At 34.9% G+C, this 26,357-nt stretch overlaps 2 protein-coding genes across 4 annotated transcripts in view; both read left to right on the forward strand.

Annotated features, from left to right (window-relative positions):
* Positions 1–26,357, forward strand: part of LOC110829701 (uncharacterized) — a 133,327-nt gene that overhangs the window by 93,169 nt on the left and 13,801 nt on the right. The gene's annotated exons all lie outside the window — the stretch shown is intronic.
* On the forward strand, positions 5–26,316 carry LOC147873319 (calmodulin-lysine N-methyltransferase). Of its 3 annotated transcripts, none has more exons than XM_022063699.2 (2): positions 5–159; positions 11,044–26,316. In XM_022063699.2, the coding sequence occupies exon 2, from the start codon at positions 11,173–11,175 to the stop codon at positions 12,127–12,129; it is 957 nt and encodes a 318-aa protein (XP_021919391.2). In that variant the 5' UTR covers positions 5–159; positions 11,044–11,172; the 3' UTR covers positions 12,130–26,316. The 3 variants fall into 3 exon arrangements, with proteins under 3 accessions (XP_021919391.2, XP_021919394.2, XP_021919396.2); XM_022063702.2 differs by lacking the exon at positions 5–159 and adding an exon at positions 166–439; XM_022063704.2 differs by lacking the exon at positions 5–159 and adding an exon at positions 453–999.

Raw genomic sequence — 26,357 nt, forward strand, 5'->3', positions numbered from 1 at the left:
TGCGCATGCGTTGCGCATTACGCAATCAAAAAAGCGGACGATGTCTAAAGCATTGTTGGAAGGATTTTGTATACTACGGAAGAAGTGTTACACTTTTTGAAATTTAGAGAATATTGAGTGAATATTTTGTTATAACGTGGTAGCAGCCAGCTCAGATATGTAAGTAGTCATTCATGCACTTAATACCATGTTATTTCTTGCATTTTATTTATTAATGCATTTGCTCTGCTTGTCAATCGCTTAGCCCCGGATTTTTGCTTGCTAGCAATGAACTAAGAATAGTGGCAATGTAAACAGTCTATCCCTAGCCCATTCGAAATGTAATGTAAGATATAACACTAGTAGGTCTGGGATGTTTGGCACTTAAAGAGGACTTGCCCCAGCCTTAAATTTACATTTTCTTTTACGGAGACTGGGACCGTCCTGTAGTCTAATAACTGTAGGTAGTCTGTTCAGAACTTCGTGCTTATTTGTCGTGGTTTCCAATGACTTAAGTGTTTTGTAAACTTTAATACTTATCGGCAAATTCTTGTTTTGTTGACTTTCATTGTGCGGATTAGGTGTTTTGCACGCAAGGCAAGGCCTTTAAAACTTCTTCTTGTTTACATTTCAGTTAAAAATTTGAAGCTGTGTATTACACTAAATACATTAACACATTGAAAGGACTAAAAACGTAACCTGTGGTTTATTTGAGGTTTTCACAACAGTGAGTTCGAAGATGACTGCCTTCTAGGTTATAGTGCCATGTAGTCATCCCCCTGATGATCGAGGCAGCAAGGATATCTGAAAAGTTGCTAAACTTCTGTCAGAGTATATGGCTTTGCCAGATCATAACCATCTAAGAACCTTTGTTGAACAAAACTCGGAGATATAAAAACTATTGGACACAATAATGTGTTGACAAAGTTCAAAGAGACAATTTTTGTAATTATTAAAAAAAATTACCACATGGATTAAGGAACAAATGGTTACCTATTTAGAGACTTTTGGATGAATGAGGTTAGAACAGACCAATAGTTGGTCAAACTGCTTCATTGCTAATGTTGATGATAATGATATTTATATTAAATATATGTTTATTAATTCTGTAATATCATTACCACATGTTCCAAGCTATAAATTTGGGTTTTCTTTGTTGTTATTACACCTAACAGTTCCTTAACCTGACATAGAGTTTGAATATTATTTATGACTAAAGACATTCCAAGGATTTTATGAGAGCTGTATACCCCTCTTACATGTTGCTCATTTTATGTATGTCCCTGCACTTTTGATTACAGTAATCTGTAACTGTGCTGCTGTGGTGTCTTTACCAAATGTGTGCAGTGTACGATTTTAATTGTTACATCTATATAAACTTTTTCAGTTTTCATATTCTTGCATGAATGTCCAGTTTTATTAACAATTACAATATCATTAACATTATGTAATGAAATATGAAAGGCTAGAAGCATGTGTTGTTAAGCAGTAAAAAATATCACTGACAAGTCACATTTTATGCTGTGATCAGCTTTTAAGATTATCAGGAAAATTGACTCGTTATGCCATTGAAAATTTGAGCCTTGATGGATTTAGAGATTTTAAATCCCCCAGTGCCAAAGGGTTTAAATGACAAGGGTGATATAATACAAAAAATTAATACCTTCACTATTTTTGAGTTAAATTTAATAAAATTAATGAATTAAGGAAGTAGATATCTTCAGCAGTGTATTATATAAATGTGAGGTACCTACACAGTTTTTACTTCTTCAGTAATATTGTTTTAAATCTTCAAGCCATATGTGCAGTGAAACTGTTCATTAACACAGACACCTAATAATTTATTTCTACATATGTACAGGATGGGGCAGCATTTATCCATTATTTGTATTTATGTAGTACTCTGGTGGCCCTGTAAAGGTGTTGAAACAAAATGCACTTTGCATTCAGCTAGGGATGTCAATTAGTAAACATGGATCAGTGGTTGAAGATGACTGTCTTCTGGGTTGTAGCACTGTGTAGTCAGGTAGAAGTTTACCAATGTCTTGGAGGTTTTAGAGCCATTTTCATACTTACCATGATGAGGAACTTAAATTCTACATGAATGAGTGGGTTGGCTGTGCACTGTGCATTTGCCATAGAGACATTTTTAAAAAATAACAGCTCTTTGAAAGCAACACGATGAATATTCAGACAGCATTTTAACGTTGGGAGACGTGGAAAAGTTCCTTATCACAACACCATTAGGAACTGGGTTTGAGAAGTTTTGAACAACAGCTTTTACAAAAAACTACGTGGACGCTGGAAAACACTGAAAGGGTATGAGTTGCTATTGCTTGCAGCCCCAAATGGTCAGCATGCAAACATTCTGTTGCCTCTAACATATTGAGCATATTGCTTTGACAGTTACTGTAGTCTGACTTACATTGTCACCCCTACAAAATGTAAAGTGTACAAGAACCGTCAGGCCATGATTTTGCTTCAAGAAGAGTGTTTTTGAAGCAATTTATTTTAGTGTTACTCGCTATTTCATAATATCAGCTGAAGCTCATTTTTAACTGCCTGGTCGTGCATATTATTTTCTGCAAAACTCAGGTTAATGTTTAGCTTTTCCTGCCTCTCATTACTTACTTCTACAGCACATTGTATAGTTTATCTTCAAGGCAGTGTTTTCTGTTGCTGCTGTCAGAAAATTATGCACAAGAAATAATAACATATGCAAGTGTGCTGACTTATCTGGGTAGTGCTTAGGGACAGTTTTGCGCCTTATGCCGTCATGCTATCTTTTTGACGTAAGCAAATCATGTAACAGAGTGTATGAAACTTTTGGCACTAGTTTCTGTCTTAGAACTAGAAAATACAAGTTACACATTTATTTAAAAAACACAAACATGGTAGCAATTGTTTACTCTTGTTCTGAAATTGTTGTTATTCTGTAAATGTGGTATCATACATAAACTGATGTGATATTTAACGGTGTTTCTGAAAAAGTACTGTGACCTATAATTATATCAGGTTAACTATTTGTACCCTTTCACCAACTTAAGTTTTAATTTATATTTTTGGTAAACATTTCATTCCTATGTAGCTGCATAGTGAGTAGCGAAGGCTGGATCGTTGATTTATTTACAGTTGCTGCACTGATTATTATTTTATATGAAATTTGTGTATTCCTTTATTTCAAGAGCCAAAATAAAATACGAGGGACATCCATGGGTGTAATTTTTAGACAAGATTTTTCAATTTCTATAGTTACATTTTAAGGATGCCAGGGCTCGACTTTGGGCTGTTGCACCATAGAAGAAGATAGTTACATTTTAGAAATTCTTATTGTGGGATCATTATGAATCACATACTGGAATACTGGGAACGACCCGTTCTTCAAGTGCCTGAGCACTGCGGATCCCAACTTTTCGTTGGCTTGATCTATAGACATTCGGTAGGACTCCTTGGACGAGGAATCAGCCCGTCGCAAGGCCTCTACCTGTACACAGGACAGCACAACACGGAAAAACATCCATGGCTTGAGTGAGATTCGAACCCACGGTCTCAGTGACGAAGCGGCACAAGGCCCACGCCTCAGACCGCGTGGACACTGCAGACTCCTTATGAATCACATATGGAATCTAATGTGTTATAATTTTTCATGTTTTTATGAATCCTTTGTGGTCCGGTTTTTTCCCCTGAATACCTATACATTGAAAAGAGAAAAAGACAACATCACATGGGATGCAACATTAGTTTATTTATGGAACAAAATGTTACAAAAACATTTACCACGTTGCAACACCAAACATAGAGATCACAACCTTGCCAGTGTGTGTCATATATGTGGAAGAATCTCGGACTGAGTTTAATACAAGTCTTTAACAGTGGCAAACCTAGTAACGAAGAGGCTACGAAGGGTTGATTGGAAGTAATTTTCTCTCTTTAACAGTGCTGAAGTATGTGTGGTCTAATTTATGCTCTGTTGGTCATTTCTACAGCACACTTGCTTCGGTGTGGTATATTACAGTACATCTGTTTTACCAACTTAAGCAGGATCTCCTACTGCTGTTGGTAACATGCCTAGGAGGCAAGAAGAATGTTGTAGAGCATGTCGAGGCATTCCTAGTTTGAAGTACAGTAAACCCACGATTTAACAGACTAATAGGGGGAAGGGTTGTCCAGCAATGCAGATTGTCCATTAAATTGAACAATTGTTTTTATGGTGCCAGTAATCCATAATTTTTATTAGGAACACCATTAAACATATTACAGTATAAAGGGATAATTTAGTGCAAAAAACCCGAGTGGTCCAAAAAAAAAAAAAATTAGTTATACCAGATTGTGTCCATTAAATCCAAAATCCATTAAATTGAGGGTTTACTGCAGTTTGTGTTGTTGAGTGGGCAACTGTGGTGCTGCTAATACTTCATCATGTTGCCGTTAATCCTTTTGATCATTTATATTGATGTGTTATTCGATCTGTGCCGAGTGGATCAGTGTTTGCTCTGATGGCCACAAAATTGTATTTTTTAATATAATGGGGAAAATGATTTGTTTTAGAATCATAACTGACCTATTCCCTTTTGCTCATTTATTTTAAATACTGTTGCATAAGGTTAACCAGAGACTACATTTATTTAATCATACATTCATTATGATGTCTGCTCTGAGTTTGATATGCCTCTGTGCTGATGTATTTCTTCCACTTGTGGTTTATTTAATGATGCTGTTAGTAGCTCATACTATATAGCATATTATAATGTGCAGGAGCATTGTTATTTTCAACAAAGATTATATTTTACCCCATTTGTAGTTAAGAAATATTTATTTTTAAAATTACGTTAATATCCGGACTCTGAGACCATGTGTTGCATTCTCAGAAATAACATAGTTAGTGCTCTTAGTATTTTCTTCACGTGAAATCATTCATGGTAATTGGCACAGAGTTGTCAGCTTTGCCACTTTAAAGAATGTGATTGTGAAGACTACGGCATTCCGACATCACAGCATATGTAAATGTATTGTTGTCTTGGGGTTGAAGAATTTTATGAGAGACTTTCAGTAAGGAAATTAGCAAAGCAAATGTTGATACAGAAAGCTACTACCTCTAGAAGCTGAATGTTAAAGAACAGCCAGAAATTAAAATTGTGAACAGGTTTGTGGCTTTCGAAAATTTAAATGAAGCGTGGGTATATAGTCAAGAGAATATCAAAACTTCAACATGGTTTGATGAGCGTTCAAAATTATTAGATTAAAGAAAGATAAAATGAAATTGATGCAGAATCAGTTGAAAAGAGAGCGAGATAATGCGAAAGTAACAAAGGGGGGATATTTGGCGGTTGTGACAACTAGTGCAGTGATTTAATATAACAGAGAGGCCATGTATTGCCACCAGCACATGTCGTCAGCACAGAGCTTGAAGTGAACAGTAAAAACAGAAACATTTACAGACTTGTGTATGGGAATAAGTGATTTCAGTCTTCTGGGTTGTTGCGCTGTGTAGTCTGGTCGATCTTAACCAATGTTTCAGAGGTCATACTGCCTCCATCATCAGGGCAATGATATTCATCTCCCTGATCATCGCCCTCCGTCATCAGGGCGATGATATTCATCGCCCTGATGACGGAGGCAGTATGACCTCTGAAACGTTGGTTAACATCGACCAGACTACACAGCGCAACAACCCAGAAGACGGAAATCTTCTTAGTAACTTAGCATTTTTAACATGTGGAAAATGTTTTGACTGAGTGAATGTCGACTTCCCAAGGACTCTGCTCCGTTCGGTTTGTGTTTTGTAATGCTTGACACTAACAGGCAGTTTCGCTGTTACAAAACTCTTTAATAAATAAATAATTATTGTTCTTGCTGCTGTTGTTGTTAATGTTATCATCATTATCCGTTAATGTGTTCAGTTACATTTTTGCTGATGTGATCTGATTTTCTGTCGTACTTGAATGTAAGATTCTTGAGTTGAGTTTTTGGTAATACATTAATTTGAATAGGAATACATACAGTATAGTAAGAGGTGTGTTGTTTTAAACAATAGGGATGTTAAATGTCGGCATTGTTCTTATGGTTCATGATGCCATGTGGATTTTATTAGAATTCTGTTAATACCTAATTTTATTATAATTGTAAGAACTGAGTTCAGTAGCATAATTACAAGTATGTAATGGCGAGGATTTTTGGACAGACATACTGTTTCCATCTTCAGGGCTGAAGTGGATAGTTTGTGTAGGGTCAAACTCTACTTCCTAACACAGTCACTTAACCCCAGAATATGGAAACAATGTTTTTCCAAAACATAGGATTTGAAGTTTCCACCGCGGTGAGTCCAAAGATGGCCGTCTTGTGGGTTGTAGCGCCATGTAGTCTGGTAGAAGTTTACCAACGTTTCAGACGTCGATGCTGCCTCCATCATCAGGGTGCTTGTTGGAGGCAGCAGTGACCTCTTTTCGGAAATGTTGGTATCTATCTATGAGCTTATGTGGTGTCACAACCCAGAAGAACATTTTCATCTTCACTACCATGAGAACCTCAAATCTTATTGCCATTTGAAATGCCACTCTCTCTATGTGGTTGTGTGTGAATGTTGATTCCATTTAATTATTTTTATTCAGTAATAGACCTACTCCTTAAGTTCCTTTTGTGCCAACATAATCTTGAAAATGACCGCTCATGAGGTTTGATAACAGGTGGAGAAGCAAGAATTTTCAGAAATCTATTGACAGTTGGTATGCAATTTCTGATTGAAGCAATTGAATAAGCATCACTGGTGGCTAAATTCAGACTAAGGCAGCACAGTGGATGTAAACTGCAATTTTGTACTTTTATCTGATGTAGACTGTTCTTTTTGGCACTCGTTCCAGAAGCCGTTTTATATTCTTGCTTGTACATAAATGTTATTTTTAAGCCATATCTATCAAGTCATTCTAATAATCCACTAAACCTTGACCTGTTCCATTCACGAAAGGCTTAAATGTTAAGTATGTAATTAAGCTGTCAGATTTCCCAGAAAACTTAGATCATGAATGCAGCCATCGTTGATAAACTTTGTAATTCCATGCCTTTTATTTCCAGTGTCATGAAGATTTTACTTGTAAGATTGTAAAACCATTTTAACATTTCACCTTTGCTTTAATATCAAACTTCTCTATATGAGATTCACATGTTCTGCCTCTTTTATCTTTAAGAAATCGATTTACCTGCTGGTGATTAAATTCTGTTGATTTTATGAATTTAATGAAAGTAATATCCTTAGATGTAACACGTGGAAACTTTGTAAACTTGGAAACTAGTCTGATGGTGGATTATACAGTGAAATACAATTCTTTTGCATCTAAATTTACAGAATTGAACTCGGATCTTGTTTTCGTGAGACAGTTTTGCTGCTGGCCATTACAGGTGCTTGCCTGTGGAAACCCCATGAAGTTTATCAAAACTAGGATGATATTTTTAAAATAAGTGGAATATCACTGGTTCTCCGTCTTTACACAACAAGTAATAAATAAATTCATTCATTTGTGCACTCATTTATAATTTTTTTAAGGGGGTAAGATTTGACTGAAGTTTCCCTCTTCAGGCTTTTACTATTCATGCGGTATACTTTGTTGTGTACATTAAAATTAGTTCTAAAAACAGCAGGTATAGAATGTTATTGTTTGGCAGGTACAGTTTGTTAAATAGAATTTGATCGAAAGGTAAAAGAGTGAAATACACCAAAACTTGATTTTGCTGTTGCTGATATGTTCATGTATACGTATCTACATCCATATATGTTCATGTTAGGTATGTGTAGGTCTAGCAGGCACTGTCACTCGTCAGAAACACTAAAACTTAATTATAACTTTGGTCAATTGTCATGTTGCAGCTAGATGTGCATTCAGTGTTGGGTCAGGATGTACTATCACTTGTTGACGTTTCAGTAGGCATTTTAACAATATTGATGTCTTAAAGTTTTGGAATGTAGTTTCTGTTAGTGCAGTGTTGTGATGATGATGGGTGAGCGGGCTATGTTTGTTATGTGAAGATACTAGGCTATTGAAGATTACTGTTGATGCACTGGAGTGTGTGAACTTGATCTGTAGTGACTAATAATTACATTGTTATTTATTATATGTTATATATGCATGTTTTGTTAGTTTGAGTCTACTGATTATGTCCAGTATGGCGAAATGTTGTACTAAGAAAATTTACTGTTCACAATTGGAGACTTCATAATGTGTTTTCAGGGAGATGCTTTAATTCACATTAAATTTAATTTAAACAATATTTTGGGATGCTGTGCTGACTGTCTCTTGCCTTAATACGTCAGTAACACATAGGCCTAAACATAAATGTCAGTCACGTGTTTCTGTACTCTTTATTGTCTTGTATCAAATATTTTATGATGCTACAGAATGAAAATATCTTGTTAAAAATTCTCTTCCTTTTTAAATCTCAGTTGGGACAGGATGAATCTCGTATTTGAGAAGAATCTGTCCACCGTGGTTTATGAAACAGATACTGCAATAGTAATGTTGACAACTCTATAATGTTAATAATGAGTGGCATTTTTTTTGACCCAAAATATTATCACTGTGAAAATAAGGATTGGAGATAAAGGCAGTACATTTCTCCAAAGTGTTGGTAACCACGTACAGAACTAAATGTCCCTGAAGACCACGTAAATGTGGTCATTAGGGTTATGATGCCTTGGCACACTTTACAACCACGAGAACCTCATGTTTCACACATTTAATCTCACACGGCTGGATGATAGTTTTATTTGAACCCTGAAGGTGAATGTAGCAGTCCAGAGCCCAAGCAACCTAGAGCATGAGGTTTGAGTCTGAGCTCAGTGGAGTAAATATCACAAAATTATTGTATGATTTTACAGTTTGGTTTTCTTTGTTATTTAGCTGGGAAAGTATTCAAGTATTAAGGCAGTTTGAATTTTGAACACCTGTGGGGCCATAATTTAACTGTTGCTGGCTTCAGACCGTTTTTACCTGACATTGTAGTTAGCCAGAACTGAAAAGTTTCAAGTTACAATTTTTTTGCTTGGGCAAAACATCAGAAAATTAAGCCAGGGCACACATGGGTCATGACCTGCATTTTACTTCAAACCCTTATCACAGTTTGGCTTCTTGTCAGTTGTGGAAGAATGGTGCTAAGGGACAAAGCGTGTGGCACGAGGTGTCTCCAACTGTTCCAGTCAGGGATGTTTCTCTGAGGTGTGAGAACTTTTAAGATACTAATTTGAATCTACCTATCATAGATGAGGGATTTAAAACCCAACTAGTGGATGATAAGGGGATTTGGAAGTTCTGGTTTATCCAGCTTTCCAAACTTTCCCACTCAGCTGCCAGTACAGACATGTACCCATGGGCCAGTACAATTTATTACTTTAAAGATTTCAGGAACAAAGAAAGAGAGGAATTTCTTGTTCAACTTCTGATGAAGTTACTTTTAGGTAATTTTGTCAGTACAGTGTTGAGTGTTATGAACATTCACATCTGCCTCTGATAAGCTTTGATGAAACAGGTGTCAGTCTACGTGGATTTGCGACCTGATGATTTTAATAGAATGCATATGGTGGAGTACAGTGAAATAACTGACATTTTATAATGATGTGATGCACTACAAATTTGCAGGTGAAGAGAAGAATGCTTTCCTTTATCAGTTGAGTCAGGAAAATTCACATACTAATTTCAGAAGTTCAGAGTTAGTATCAAAATTTCCTGCTCTTTGTCTTCTGAATGACATAAAAATTATTGTTAATAACAAGATATTTTTGTAATGAGGATGTTGCAGAAAAAGTATTAGTATTTTTGAATTTCCAGAATTCTCTGTCACTGTAGCAGGCTTGTTATTTCAATCATCAGAGAGAAGAGATTAGGAATTAAGTTACTTGTTTTAAAGAATATGTTTTATTTTCTGGCATATGCTTCTTATCGCTGGAATGATGTGATGGAGAGAAAAATGGCTGGGGATGACGGGAAATACCAATAATTAATAACCCTGGCAAAACATTGTGCATGCCCTGTGGGCAGTGTACCAAACAAAGTGGCTGTGGAGAGGAACACATTTCTTATCCAAAATTCTGTACTCTTTGTCAAGTCAACAAAATGTATTCTAAATTATTTTTCACGTATATGCAATGGAGAAAGGAAAGTCTTAAAATTAGTGTGGTTCATCATATTAGAGAAACTTTATTTTTTGACTAGAGTGGATATAAATCCTTTGAAACTGTAAACTACCTGCTTTTAGATTATATAAATGGTATTTTTTCACAAACGTTCTGTATGCACACTATTAGAAAATGTTGATGCTAACACTGCATTTTCTCTGATCACAAATGAATGTATGTGACAAATGTTCTTGGGTATAAACTAGTAACCTACTTTGAAATTAAAAAAAAACCCTTCACTGTTGATTGTGATGTTTTGGTGGATGGTTTTCATTGTTGATTATGCCTGTACTGTCTTACAACCCACTAAGAATTCACTGTGCATTGATTCCTGCATGTAGACATGATGAGGGTCACTTCAGAACAGTGAAGGTACAGTTATGACTTGCTTTTGATGTATGTGCAAATCGTACCATACTTCAACTACATGGTCTAAATTAACATAGCATGAATTAGAGGCAAATGAATAATAAACTTAAGAACTCTGGAATGTTAAGTATAGTATAACCAAACATATTTCTCCTTCCACTGTGATTTAGTAACACTAGAGGATGAAGAAAAATATGTTGTATTCTGCATAAAAGAAGTTATTTAATTTATGGAATTGAAAAAAAATATGTAAACAATTTTCATGTCAGTGTTGTCTTCAAGAGATGAAATAAGTGAAAGGCATTTCTTTTCTTCAACCTACTGTTAGTAATTTTGTCTTGCATATAAATTTATTTTATTTTTTTCTGCCATATAATAATCTTCAGTGAAAAATAAGACAAAATATATGTGCCTCTCTTTTCCTTGTGTGTCCATGTAGGCCTTAGTCTGCTGGTTGTAAATGAGCACAGTAATTTTTTTATCCTTTACCATTGACTGTATAAAGAAGGAGTAACCACAGGTTTTTCTCCTTCCAGGCTAAAAATAACCATCCTCTCTCATCAGTACAGCCCTGTGATAATTTACAAAACTATGTAAAGAGCATCTGGGAAATGGGTGCTATTATTGGTAAGGGGAGAGGCTTGAATGTTGATGAATTCTGAGCAATGTCTGCTGTATGTAATGGCTCCCAACAACAGCAAGTACATCTGCAACATCACAAGAATAGAAATGAAGTTGCTCGACGCCGCTGGAAGATCTTGGCTCGGGCATTACAAAAAACCAGTGACATTGATACGACACCAACAAATGTTAACGACATCATATCAGTGCGACGTTTCACAACATTTGATCTCGTAACATCCCAACCCATAATACTAAACAACGGCACTGATGATCCTGCTGCGTCGTGGTTTGAATATACTGCAACTATATCACAAAATACATATTCCTTGAATATTCGACATCCTACACGAAGTTTCACTGCAGCTGAGCTCATTGGATTCAACAATACTGGAAATATATGTGTTTGGCCATCAGAAGAAGTGCTGGCTTACTACATTCTATGCAACTTGCAATATTTTTCTGGTAAAACGGTTCTGGAGCTAGGGGGAGGAATGACATGCCTTGCTGGCCTCATGGTGGCCAAATACACAACAGCAGCAAACATCCATGTCACTGATGGAAATATATCAGCCATTGATAACGTACAGTTCATTGTAAAGCAGAATGGTTTAGGGGATTGTGCTGCATGCTCTGTCTTGCAGTGGGGGGATATTCAAGACAAACCCGTTGGTAATCACATTTCAACATATGACATTATATTATCTGCTGACTGCTTATTCTTCGATGAAGCTCGTCAGGATCTTATTGAAACTATTTGGACAATGTTGAATGAGGATGGAACTGCTTTTGTGATGGCTCCACGAAGGGGGCATACATATGAAAAATTTGCAGAAGAAGCTAAAATGAGAGGGTTTCATTGCAAGAGTAAGCAGTATTACAATGAACATGTTTGGAATAGGCATTTAAAATTGAAACAAAGTTGTGATTATGATGAGAATATTCATTATCCAATGCTCCTGCATCTTAGAAAGACATATGCTGAAAATTCTTATAACTAAATTTCTGTTTGCCTTTTAGTTTATGTTAAATATTTTTATGAGAGTCAAATGTAATTGCAAAAGAAAATCAAACTTTAATTTGTAATCTGATGATGTGCCATGAATATTGCCAAACATTGCCAGAAGCCATTCTTTTCTTTATTTGCAATGAAGCAGGTCTAGTCTTGGAATATAGAAAGTAGTTTTCTTTTGTTACAGACATTCAAGGACAGATTGAAGTATATAGGTACTTTGTTTTGCAGCTAGATTGGCATGGCTTTTCATGACCCCTATTAAAAGTTTGTTTTGCCAAAACATCCTGGGGGTTTGCCAGTGCAGGTATTGTTATTTGAATTAAGTCAGTACTAAAAATATTCCTTATACTGCTGCTTCGATAATTTTCAGCTATGCCATGGTTTTATTACTTGGCTTTATATTGTTTTGATCATTATTTCTCATTTATGAATGTGAGTGAACTGAAGATTATTAATCAGATGCACTTTGCAATTATTGGCTTGTGAAAATTGAGAATAGCAAGATGAAACATATTAGAACATTGGTATTCACCGTGTTAAGTGTTAATGAATTGTCACAGATGTATGATTTAGAAAATGGATCTTTGCTCTGGGATTGTCTTAGTTAGTGTAGCTCAGTAACTGCGGTTGATAACGCATAATTACGTAGCTCACACCCCTTTGTACCAGTGATTTGTTGCAGACCACAACAAAATTTTGGTGTGGCATTCAGAGAACATTAATTCTTTGCATTCCAACCTGTGGTTAGTGGTCGGAAAGAAGTTTATAAATGCCCAGACTGATAAAGAAACAGACATCCATATATTTTCTTTACATGTAACTCTAATGATAGGAGTGGAAGAACAGTCAATGTTCTTGAAGATTAAAGTAGAAATTCTGTTTATGTATCAGTTTATTTAAGGGTACTTGTAGCAAAGTTAATTAATGTTGCCACGGTGTTAATATTGACACTTGGATCCATGCAGCCTTTAATGACAGTGGATGCTGGGAACTCTTCATGTAACTGATCACTCAGTGCCATCTGTTGCTGTGGTTTACAATGAATGTGTCTGTGCAGCAATGCTTATGTAGTTACAGGGACAAATTTACCTTTGAAATTAATAGATGCAAGTTTGAAAAACAGGGCAGTTAACTGCCAGATAGAAGTGAATCAGTGCGTTTGTTATTTACCTCTAAGTAATCTCCAGTTTTAAAAACTTATACACATTTATATACATATTCTCATTTCTTATTTAGAGTGGTCTGAAATAAGGAGATGCTTTATCAAATTGATTTTTACTTTTGCCAGTAGGAAGTTAGAATTGAATGGGACACATGAGCTTCTGATCTGTTCTGGTATTGTGTATTTATTGGGCGGGAATGTTAATATAATAAGGAAAATCACAGAAGGTCCTCTGGATGTTAGCAAGGAAGCTGATCTAGAAGTAAACACAGAAATCTGAGTATTTTGTTCATGTCTTATCACCAGATGACAGGAGAAAATCATAATATAAAAGTAGGTAATAAGTCCTTTAAAAATGTGGCAAGTTTAAGTATTTGGGAATGACGATAATAAATAAAATTTATATTCACATGATAAATTAAATTTGAGAGGTTTTTTACTATGCAGTTTTAAAAACATTCAGATCCTAGTATACAAAACTCTGATTTTGCCTCTTCTTTTATATGGGTGGGAAACTTGGTCTGTCATGTTAAGAGAGGAATACAGATTGAGGGTGTTTTGAGAACTATGATGCTGAGGAGAGTATTTGACATTTGAAATATGAAGTGGCAGGGGACTGGAGAAAGTGCATAATGATAAGTTCAGTAATTTGTACTCTTCACCAAGTATTAGGATCGTCACATGAAGGGGGTGAGATGGGTGGTTCACGTAGCACACGTGGGAGAGATGAGAAATGTGTACAGGATTTTAGCTTTAAAGCCTGAAGAGACCACTGGGAATATCTAAGCACAGTTGGGAGGATAATATTAATTTAATCATAGAGGGATAGGGTGAGAAGACGTGGATTAGATTCATCTGGCTCAGAATAAGAAGCAGTGTTGGGCTCTTGTGAACATGCTAATGAACCTTTGGATTTCATAAAATGGGGGAATTTCTTAATTAGCTGTGTGACTTAGCTTCTCAAGAAGGATTCTGCTTAATGGAATTACTTGCATTCATATACATGTAGATTTTCTGGGGAAGGTGATGACCACTTTTTAGCCTTCAGGACATTTCTGACCTACAGATGCATCTTACCCAGCCACTACTATTCTGACTTGATTTCTATCACTATCAACAAAGCTACCATCTTACTTCCATTTTACTATAATTTAATGTGTCAAGTCCTCAAATTTGCATTTATATTTTATTTTACACAAACATATTTGTTACAGAATATAAATTTATACGTGTCAAAATTACAGAGTAAATTACTGTTACCTTAATTCTGGTCCTTAATTGTGTTACATAATTCAAATGAAAATGAAAATTTGGCATGTTGGAGAGACGTACAGGAGCTGTTATACATTTATTTTAGAATTCCATAAAAAGGTAAAATTATCCCTGTGTTTAGGCACACAAATGAAGTTACACACATTGTTAACCTCAACACAAAATGGAGGTGAGAGGCCAGCTTCACATTTTGGTTGGAAAGAGGGTAGGCATTTTAGACTAACTGAAAGAGAAATCCTTTCCTCTGGTAGGAATTGATCCTGGTTGGTAATCCCTGAGCATAAAAAAGTTGGTTATTTCTGGCCAGCATTATTGAACAAAATACCATGACAAAACTCATTGATGCCAAGGTGAAATTAATTGTTCATGAAATAAAAAACAATTTCAGAAAGTCCTCACAAATTGTGTTTAGTGTTTTTAAGAAAATGTATACAAATATAATTATCCATTTTAGACATAAACTTAATGCTGAAGTTCTAGGCTTGGTAAATTATGTGTGCTGTAAAATATAGGCCCTAAAGGAGCAGTTAAACTTTGGTTGTAATTGTAATAGTAATATTTTTATCTGTAGGCCTACTCCTTTACCTTGGCACCAGTGAATTACAGTGAATACCATTGGTCTAATGTCTTTTAAACTTCTGACGCTGGTCACACTCTAGTCATAATGTAGTCTATCATCATTATAATTAATTTATGCATTCTTTGTATAAGACCATTGATAATGTTTGTGCCATAGAAAAAGACTGAAACAATTTATGAAGACCGATTTACTATGATAAAAATTCGTACACAGTTCTTATGCTGCTGGTCAGCTGTTTTAAAAGGATTGAGAAGAACTCTTAGGTCATGTCTGTACAGCAGCCATTATATCTTATCTGTATTATAATTACAGTTTAGCACATATCTTGAAACATATTTTTACTACAGTACTGTACAAAAGAGGCCACTGTACAACACACTCCTGTGTATTATCATTCGTTATATGTGTTCCTCTGGTTTATGTCCACATTTCCTAATTATGGTGTATTTTATTTTAAGTGGGATTGTTGATATTGTATTTGTTCTCTACTCTTTATATCAATTTTTGTGCCCCCAGCCGGTTTCTTTTAACAGTTCGTCTGGTCTCTGTCGTGCTGGGGATGTTTGTTGTTCACCATTTCATTCCTATCCTTGTATATTTATTTACCTTATAAGCTTTAAATATTGTACTTAATGTAGGTATGGTACCCTTTTGTACCTTTTATTAATTGTTTTACTTACTTGTGTTTTAAATTATTTGCTTCATTTAATGGACAATGGATTTCTGTGGAGAGTATTTTGGTATGTTCACCCTAGGACAAGTATTGTCAGAGGTAACAGTAAAATAGGCTAAACAATTTCATGAAACCTTATTTAGGTTATCAGGTTCTAAGTCATAAATTCATTTGCAATTTACATTACGCTAACATAATCATGTTCCTCACCCATGATCCTTACATCAGTTTCACATTATGTTTGTAATGCTTATAAGTGAACATGCTGTATTGTGTATTACGTTTTAATTTGGTTTTCAGCTTGACTTAACCTTTTGAAGTATAGTGGTAGTTATTTATACCACCTGCTTCAACATTCGGCAACTCTGAATCTTGCTCACAGTGTTTTTTTTGTAGTAGGAACAGATTTTATAAATATTATTTTGATGAATTTTGCTCTTCAGAGGGTTAAACTGAGTCATCTGAGGTAGAGTTATTAGTATGAATGATTGTATCTTAGATGGAGCTGCAACTTGCAAGGTCTGAAGGATGTATACAATATAGAATGTTTAAAATGACATAATAAAAGACATTGTCAATTGTGATAAATGATGAGATCAGTTAGTGTTAGTTCTCCAATAACTTCGGCTTGTGAATTTCTTTGGAAATCCTATGTATTGGTATTGAAACATGATATTAAGTTTATTCCACACTGCAATTTTTAACTTTGAAAATATGCTTCCTGTTTTACTTTCAGCTGTTTAAAATTAGTCTTCATACTTTCACACTCTGTCTGCATACATACTGGGGATTACTGGGAACAGCCCGTTCTTCAAGTGCCTGAGCACTGCGGGTCCCAACTTTTTTTGTTGGCTCGATCTGTAGACATTTGGTACGACTCCTTGGACAAGGGATCGGCCCGTCGCAAGGCCTCTACCTGTACACAGGACAGCACAACACAGAAAAACGCGAACAAACATCCATGGCTTGAGTGGGATTCGAACCCACGGTACCAGCGACCAAGCGGCACAAGGCCCACGCCTCAGACCGCGCAGCCACGACAGACCCATGGTTACTAATACACAGTTGTTTACCATCATAGCTACTACTGTACTTTCAAGACTTTTATGTTTGTCCCATTACATATTTTGCAGCTTGGAAAAGTTTCAGACAAATATTTCATGATATGTTGGTGATAACGTTAGGTAAATTTTTGTGTATGCAGCAGAATACAGTGGAGTAAGTCATCAAAAGAAAATTTGAAATCATTATACTGAAATGGTGATGAACACAATCAATCATTTTGTCAGTATTATTCAGTATTCCTAGGCTGAGTAACATAAAGTAATTAATTGAGCCTATATTGACACATTTTTGTATGTTTACATTTTATTGGTAATTTAACTTGTGTGTAAGTTGCTGTTCACTTGTGACACTATACAATGTTTTCTTCACATTACCTAGCAGTGGAAATAAAAAATACTATTGTCTCAAGTCCTGTATCAACATTCATGCTGGGCTTTTTGCATGTATTTTGTGTTTTAAAATATTGTCATGAATTTATGACAGAACTTGTTATCCTAAACTAGGCATTTGAGACAGAGAGCGAGAGAGAGAAGAATATTTAGCTTACATTTTCATACAATTTGAGACTTGCATGTTCTCACAACCCATTTATCTGTAAGTTAATTGTGTTAAGTGTAGTTGATATTTGTTGCGGAAGTTTTACTTGAAAAGAAAATAGTTAAAAGATGTCTTACAAGAATGGTGCTTGATTAAATTGTTTCGGATTTCATGAATTATTTTTAGTACTTGTTTTAATACATTTATACTGATGCTGACAATTGAAAACCTGTTTTTCATTATTTTGTGTCATATAGAACACTGTTGACTAAACAGTACACATTTTCAAGTAATTTTTTTTTTCAATTTCATTTGTTTTGTTTCTGTCAGTAGAACACTGAAGTATTCTGCACTTAATTTGTTGATGGTTGGGCTATGTTCTTTTTCACTTGTGACACTGAATGTTCCTTCTCAGAGGAATCCAAGAAACAGCTTGGAACAAATTTACATAAACAAAAATAATAAATATTCAATTAATGTTCAACTCATTTTCTATTTTTTTTAATTCTGTGTCTATATTAAACAATTATCATATCTTTGGAGTAATTGTACAATATTTTTTGCACTATATTTTTCAGGACCAGAGATATTTTCTGACAGACGGGTTTTTTCTGTACTTCTCCATGCAGTGAACTCGATAAGTGAGTCCTGCTTGTTTTACTTTTGAAGGAAGTTACATCAAAAGAAGTTAGACGAGCCTATTTTAATGTACATATTGATGAATTAGCCCTCAGGAAAATAGGTAGACCTCTGATAATGTCAGCTGTTGCAGAATATCAGCGTTGGGTATCATGACATCAAAGCACAGACATTATTCTGTTGAGTAGCAGCAGAATGGCTTTAATTCTTCTCTCTCTTGAACATTTAATTAGTCATAAGTGGCATAAAGGCATCAGATAGAGTCATCTGAAAGCCAGAAATTCTTCTGTTTCCTCTGATATTATTATTATTGTTGTTGTTGTTATAAAATCCCCTAAGTCGTGGTTTTCAAACTGTGAAAGCACATCTCACTTTAAGAAGCTGATAATATTATGTATCCTAGATTTCTCTAAAGACTTCTACATAGTCTTTGGGTGATTCATGTAAGTCTTTGTAATGAAGCTTTGTGGAAAAAGTATCGACTACAGAAGCTGTGTTTTGTGAGGGTCTGTTTTGTTCAACAGGTTCACCAGGGCAACTTAGTGTTGTTATTGGAACTATTCCAGCACAGTCAGGAATGACACATTCACCACTTAATGATTTTGTAGCCCCTTGAAGATTATATGTAAATGTAATTCATAACTGTCAAATGGGAAAGGTTATGGCTTTCAAGAATTACAGCTTTCCTTTATGAAGGAGACATTTAATTTTGGAAGCAGCTGTCTGTGAGTTTTATTAGCTAACTGGATGGCATACATTTTAACATATTTAACATATTTTGAAAATTGATTTATCATGTTTGATTTGTAATATTTTAAGTGGATTCCTGTGATACTTTTGTTGAAACCCCTTAAAAATTTATTTTTGTTCATTGTGCCTACCATTTATCAATGGGGCAAGAATGTTCAGATATTTCTGTGAACTTTGTCACTGTGTTGGATGTCTCACAGTTTGAGAACCGCCATCTCTGACGTATGCAAGACTGATTGAAGAGTATGCACACACATTGCTGTCCATATATTTGTAAGCTCAGTAGGAAACTGCTGAGTTTGTTTTGTCTGTATTTTACTAGGGTACCCAATGAAGACAAATTTCCTTTTAACAGTTTCCTAACATTCCTTGTTTGCTCATCTCAAATTTCATGTATTTCTTTCCAAATACCTTTTTAGAATTCCTACTGATATACCTTTTAGTATTACAAAACTGTGAACTTTGTTTCATCGCTGTTGCATTCGCAAAGTGTGACATAATTTACTGTGATATTAGTGTAAGCCAGTTACATGGTACTTTACTCGTTCATCTTAAATATTTAATTCTTTGTAGTGTGTTTTAATATATTTTAAACTGTGTTAAACAGTCATATTTATAACAGGGAATTATGTTTTGTCATGTTCTAAATAAGCTATTCAAACACAAATTTAGCATAGAAATCAAAATATTAATGTCTGTAATGCCATCATAAGAATATGGCATTATGAATGCAGTTTAAATTATAGTTACTGGTCAGTTTTGGGAGGCAGGCATATTAGTTGCTAGTAAAACTTCTTAACTTCATCTCAGTTTTTGTTAAATTATGTTGGTTTTTTTTTCTACTCTAGACAGACGCACAGTTTCTGGCAATAGTGACGTGTATGAATCTGGAAAAAACTTCTCACAGTAGTGGTTTCTTGAATTTTGCACTTAAGCTGCATGAAAGTAGATTGCGTTCTTCAGATTTTTGCCTTTCCCAGAAATTATTACCTGCTCACCATGCAGTGTTATCTGATGTAATTCAATACGTTGTTTCAGATTTATCATGGTAAATGGACCAATCATAAAAAAATTAAGAAGGAAATAGTACTTTGTAGTATCCATATGACAGTTAATTAGGTATTATTTTAATTTCCTGGTTGATTATGTTCTTATAATTATATCTTCATGTGGAAAATAATGCACTTTGTGAATGCAACAGACATATATTTCCATATCCACATTGCATATACCATCCAGCTATGATGCAGGGATTATAAGTGTTCCTAATGTGTACCTGTGTGAGTGCACAGATGTGTAACGAGTCAGTATTAGTGCTACCTATTTCCTGTTCTTAAAGTTCAATGTAAGGTGTGAGATCGAAGTAGAGCGAGAGAGAGATGTCAGTGAGCTTCAGGGTTTCTCCTTGATTTCCATACTGTGTAATTTTCCTCTTGTGCTCACAGAGGTTTGTGTTCCCTCTTTTCATAGTTACTTCTTTTAATGTGAGTCATGTATCTACAATTTTTTTTTTTTTTTGCATTATGAATGTTCAGTGTAAAGATACACATTATTTTGTTAATTATATTGTTGGAAGCTTTGTGTTAAGTAATTAGTTCAGCTTAATCACTGTGGTGCTGTTAAGTTCATTATCCAAAGCTCTCCACTTTTTCGCCACATTAATTATTTATTCTCATCAGTCAGTAACTACTTATACGTTTCTCGTGTACCATCAAATGCGAGTAGATTAAATTCAGGAAAGCAACTAGTCACTTTATGAATGAATTGATTTGAATCTTCTTTCCTTGCATTGATATTTTCACCTGAAATAGCAAGTGTTTGTGGCATCTTGTTGTTTCAGTAGATGCTCTATTTGTGGATGTGAATCTCTTGCATTGTATTGAGTTGTTGCAATTTTGGAGGTCTGTTTTAAGAAGAATAATCTTTATAAATCTGAGGATGCCCCATCTGTTTTGTGTGACCGCATTAATAGCTTCATGCTTAAATGCCATGTGATAATTCCTGTGTGACTACACTACTTCTTGTCTCAGCTGCATGTAAGATTTCTCTGTGACCACACCAATTTGTGTTTGGCTATACCTGGTGAGCACAAAAGAACCTTACACTTTGAAAATTATACAGAAAACAAGATGTGGCAGTCATAGAACTACACACGTTCACCAGTTATTAGAAAAACTCTCAAAAGTTTTATACACACCGCACAGAGACTTGATATGTGCTCCATGAGTAACGCAGCAGGTGCCGAGACAGTAATCCAGCTCGTCCCAAACTTTGTGCAAAATGTCCCTAGTGATGGAATCTGTGGCAGTTATGAATGGAATTTCTTGTACTAGGCATAAATGGATACTTCCATGTGAAATTGGGTGCAAAATGCACATTGCACAGCTGTTACAGACTCTCTAATTCGTGTGTTGTGGGGCAACCATTTTAAAAACTAGTGTCATCTAGCAGAAGTGAACAATAGCAACAATCGACCTGATCATTTGAAACAAAACTTTGAGAGTTTCTCTATCAACTGGTATGGGTATGAAGTTCTAAGTACGCTACATTTGTTTTACGTATTGTTTTGAAAATGTAAAGTTTTTTGTGCTCACATTCTATGTAGTAATCGCTATGTGCCCACACCTTCTTATTCTGGTTTATGCCTGTTAACTTATAATGTATCTCCTTTCAACCTGATGGTGTCTTTACCATTTTTGTACCTCGTACCACATGAAATTAGAGTATTGAAGGTTGTTGAGTAACTAGGATGAGGTGGAAGGTAATATTTCCAAATTGTGTTGAAGAGATAATTGCATAACCATATAAACAACCCATCCACGTAAGAAATTTGAATTATTGATTTTCAGTTAACTTAATAAATATTCTTATGTGTAATAATTACTGTTTATCTTTATATTGCAGTATAATCTAGAATATGAGTAGGTCTACACCATGAAAATGAATCATATACCACATTTTCAATACAACATATACACAAGGCTTTTAAATTAAATAATCATATCATAATGAACAAAACAGAAGATGGAGACAGTAGGAATCTTTTTAATTTAATCTGTTCACGTGCATCTTCGTTCAGGTGACAAGGCATCTAGCTGTGTTGAATGTCATTAGACTCAATTTGTATCTCATTGTTCTAGAATTTAGGGCCATGTACCCATTTAGCATGAGTAGGATTTGAGGTTTTCATGGTTGTGAGTCTGAAGATGGTTGTCTTCTGGGTTGTTGTGCCATGCAGTCTGGTATAATCTTAAAACCTTACGTACTGTGTAGTATCATATCAGTATATAAAATTACATATATAAACTTCTTACACTTTAAAATACAACTATATCATGTCAGACGTGTTTCAACCTCATGAGGTGGTTGTTTGTATATGGCTAACAAAATTTGCGAAATCAGCTTGGAAAACACGACAGGATGTGTAGCATGTAGGGATGGGATAAGAAATGTGTACAAAATGTTGTTTGGAATGTTTGAAGGGAAGAGATCACTTGGAAGACCTAAGTATAAATGGGAGAATAATATTAAAATACATCGTACAAAAATTGGGTGGGAGGGCATGTGCTCAATTCATCTGGCTCAGCATAGGGACCAATGGCAGGCTTTTGTGAATACAGTAACGAACCTTTAATTTTTATAAAGGTGGGGAATTCCTTGACTTGCAGAGCAGACCTGCTTCTCAAGAAGAACTCTGTTGCTTGGATTTAACCAATTAGCTACAGTAGCATGTATAGACGGACAGTCTACAGTGGTACCTGGTATTGTGGTATCATTTACAAGCGCTGAAATCAGGACTTCATCATGCCATAATGTTTTGGACCAGGAGTTTATTTTTGTTCCCCCTTTCAGCAACAAAGGTTATTGCTATTTAACAGTTTTACAAGAAAATAACTAGAAAAAAACTTTCCATATTTTAGTGAATAAAATTACTTTGTTCCCAGGTCAAACTTTGTAAATATCATTACCCCTCTTCCAGCGAATACGTGATGCTCATCTTTTTCAAGGGTGTGTGCCTCAGAATTTTTGTCCTAATTTTGTATTTCTCTACTCTTATAGATTAGTCTTGTTAGAAATGGAACTTTTGCAATAATTGATACAGAAAATTCTGTCTCATAAGTAAACTGAATATTTACAGTGTATGACATCTTTGCTTGTTGTGCAGAAATTAGCTAAGGATCTTTTGTTGCTTTATAGAAGCTTTCTCTAACTTGAAGCATAGAGCTCTGTCTTTAATATGTCGAAAACGTTTGTTTTCGCATGGCATTATTTATTTTACAAACTGTAAAATAGCAGCTCCTCTGCTTTGAGTTATGTTTAGCTGTTACAACAACGCGTGTAGACCAGTTTAGTTTCTTCAAGTTCACGCTGTCAAATGGATATTGTCTGTTGCCTGCAGTGTGGTAGACATGTCTTTATTGAGCAGATTTTTGTTTGCTTTTGCTTCGTATGTTCATTGTTCCTTCCAGAATTTATAATAATAATCAGTAGTGTTGAATTTTTCATTTATATATTTGATGACGCTATCAGTAGCTTGCATATGCCTTCATATAATAGGATCGTGAATGAGTAAGGATTTGGAAAGGATGTGGAAGGAAGTGGTCATGCTGTAATTTAAGGCGTTGTCTTAGTATATGCCTGGAAGGGCTGAGAAAAACTATGTAAAACCTCAGCCAGGATAGCCGATCTGTGGGCCAAGGTCTGAACTCTGGTCCTCCTGAATTCAAAACAGGAGTGCAAGCCATTTTACTGCAATATTTGGTCCAGTATTTTTGAAGTTTGATGCATGTTGTATGTAAGACAAGAAAAGTTGTATCTATCTCCTGCTGCCATCTTGTTCTACTCGTTAGTGCATTTGATGGTTCACAGTACATGTTTAATGTAACCTTTTTTAAGCTGTTTGTGTATGTATAATTAAAATTGTGTTCATTGTTCAACATACCATTGAAATGTGTTTGGGATTTCAGTGGCTGGTGGAAGGGAGGTTTTACAGTTTATTATGCTCCTACTAAAACACTTCTGTATAGTTTTGTGTCATATTGTGTGACATTGTGACATCAGTTTTAAGATATATCAACACTTGGCATTTTGTTAACATTGCTTAAACTGTTTTGATGAATATTGAAATAATTTTTCATGTTGCTAAGTAACATTTTACCTTGTGCAAGAATATGTTTAGTTCAAATTCAGTCAGTAAACCCATAATGTATGCAGTTATTATTTGAACTTGCTGCATAACTGTTTGTAACCCCCCCCCCCCCCCCCCCCCAAATAGGAATAGATTGGTCACTAGATGTAGCTTGCTGATTTGATGATTTCCAAAAAAAATTCCTGTCTTTCTTGCTCTGTAACAAATGCTTTCATTCACAGAGATTTAATTTGTATTATTCACTGATATTATTTTTGGTTTCCTATTCTTCTTCATTTGGGAGGACATTATTAAAATGGATATAAAATAAATTAATTTGAGGATGGTGATTAATTCATATGGCTCAGTATAGTAAAAAGTGGGGAATTTATTTATGAACTCTGTGACTGTGTTAGTTATTAAATTTCATGAAATAAAATCTATAAAGATAAACTGAAAGCACAGGAAGTGTATGAAAGAAGAGGAAAGCTATTAGGTACATAATATGCAATAATTTTCTGAAATATTTATACAGAAGTTCATCTTTTACTGCTGCATTAACATATTTTCTGATTACTTTTATTGTGGTGATATGGCCATAAATGTTGTGTGGCAAGAAACTACATTTAGAACAAATGTTTTCACAAAATAGCATTTATTAGCAATGTTAAATTCAAGTGTGGATGTACCTTCTAAGAAGTGATGCTCAGCATCTCAGAATACTTCTGTTCACAGTTAAAGCTGTATAATTACAGTACATGACCATCTGTAATAACTGCCAACATGAACATGAATATTAGTAATATATAGTATTAAATATGTGTAAGCCGTGACTGTCTCATGTGAATCTCCAAATATTATGATTACACTGGCAGATATTGTGCAGGCTCTCCTTTATGTATGGAAGATGTGACGACTTGACGGCTATATCAAGGCTGCGTTCTCTGCAGTGACTATAAAACTTATCTTCAGTCTGGTTCTCCCCAAGTCTAGACGGACCGGGAATCAGAACTGAGAAGCCTGAATACAGTGTTCTTGGATCTTTGTTTTCTTGTGATATGGGACAATACCTGCGCGACATCTTATAGGGACACTCGTGAGGTTTTATACAGTCTTAATGAAAAGGTAAATTGACATCATTATCAGGATTTAATAAAAATGCTGTTAGAACTTTTGCGTGGGTCGCTACTTCGATATTTATATGCACCACACACTCAATGTAATTTTGTCTGTGGTGAACAGTTTATAATAAATAGATCTGTGGAACCTTTTAAGGGATTGAAAACACCATTGTGCCAATGAATAGCCAAAATGTCTAATTTTTAAAAAAATGTGAATGTATTTGTAATATAAATTGAACATTTAAAACTTTATATGGTAATAATGGTGTGAAATATGGTATGGAGTTTCAGGTTGTTTAAACTCCTATATAAAATTATATATTTTTGGGAGATATTGTCAGTTTTGAAAAAGAAAGTTGTGTCACTGGAACTTGGCACATCAAGGTTAGAAACATGTAATATATAGACATATTAATCTTTTTAATAGCCGTGTGGCTATTGAATGAAATGGTCCTTATTGAACCTTGACTATCTGACTGAACTGTTGAACATGTACATTGCTAATCCATTTTTTTATGGTTCTTTGACTTTTACCTTGTGGAATGTGAGAGTTTAGGTCTTGGGTAATGGGTATTTAACATACTTTCAAATCTTGAAATACTTTCACTGAATGCAGTTACACAGGAATTTAATAATAGTCTGTAGTTGGTACAAGGAACTAACATTATTTGTAGATGTCTTCCACCAGCGTTGCAGCAGTTGTGACCTTTCACATATATACGTACATAGGTTGTACATTCTGTCCATCACTGTTCTGTACCATAATGTCAGTTTTCTGGTTGGGCTTTATCTGATGGTAAACCATGAATCTTTATTCTGCTGGCTGCCAAACTGGTGATGATTTTACAGGTGGGCGTCTGGCAGACTCTGTGCCCTGCCAGTACTGAGATTGGAACTTGTGACTGTTTCCAGAATTCATTATAGAATGGCCATTATTGCTTCCTTACTTTTTAATTATCTAGCATGAGATTTTTGTTAGATAGTTGAGGTTCTCCATTGCTTGATTTGTAATCCTGTTCTTAGAAAATTCTTCTTTTCTTTTAATGTTAAATAATCTTCACCATATGTTTTATATATGTTGCCAGTTTCATTTTAGATATGTTTTAAAAATGAATTACAGTTTGGTGTGTTCCTTTGTTTCGATGCAGTAAAACAATAATGTCTTAATTATTTTAAGATTATGATGTATTATGCAAACATATTTTCCCCAAAGTGAATGTTTAATAAAATTAAGTTATTATTGTCATTTATTGTATTATGAATATCTTTCCTTTGTCATAACGCAGT

This window comes from Zootermopsis nevadensis, unplaced genomic scaffold (genome assembly GCF_977971745.1).
Source record: "Zootermopsis nevadensis isolate Lab colony 2312 unplaced genomic scaffold, Znev_1.0 Znev_ptg000020l, whole genome shotgun sequence".
Lineage (NCBI taxonomy): Eukaryota > Metazoa > Arthropoda > Insecta > Blattodea > Termopsidae > Zootermopsis > Zootermopsis nevadensis.

Coding starts and splice junctions, on each gene's coding strand:
- LOC147873319 (XM_022063699.2), top strand. CDS start 11,173: ATGTCTGCTGTATGTAATGGCTCCCAACAACAGCAAGTACATCTGCAA.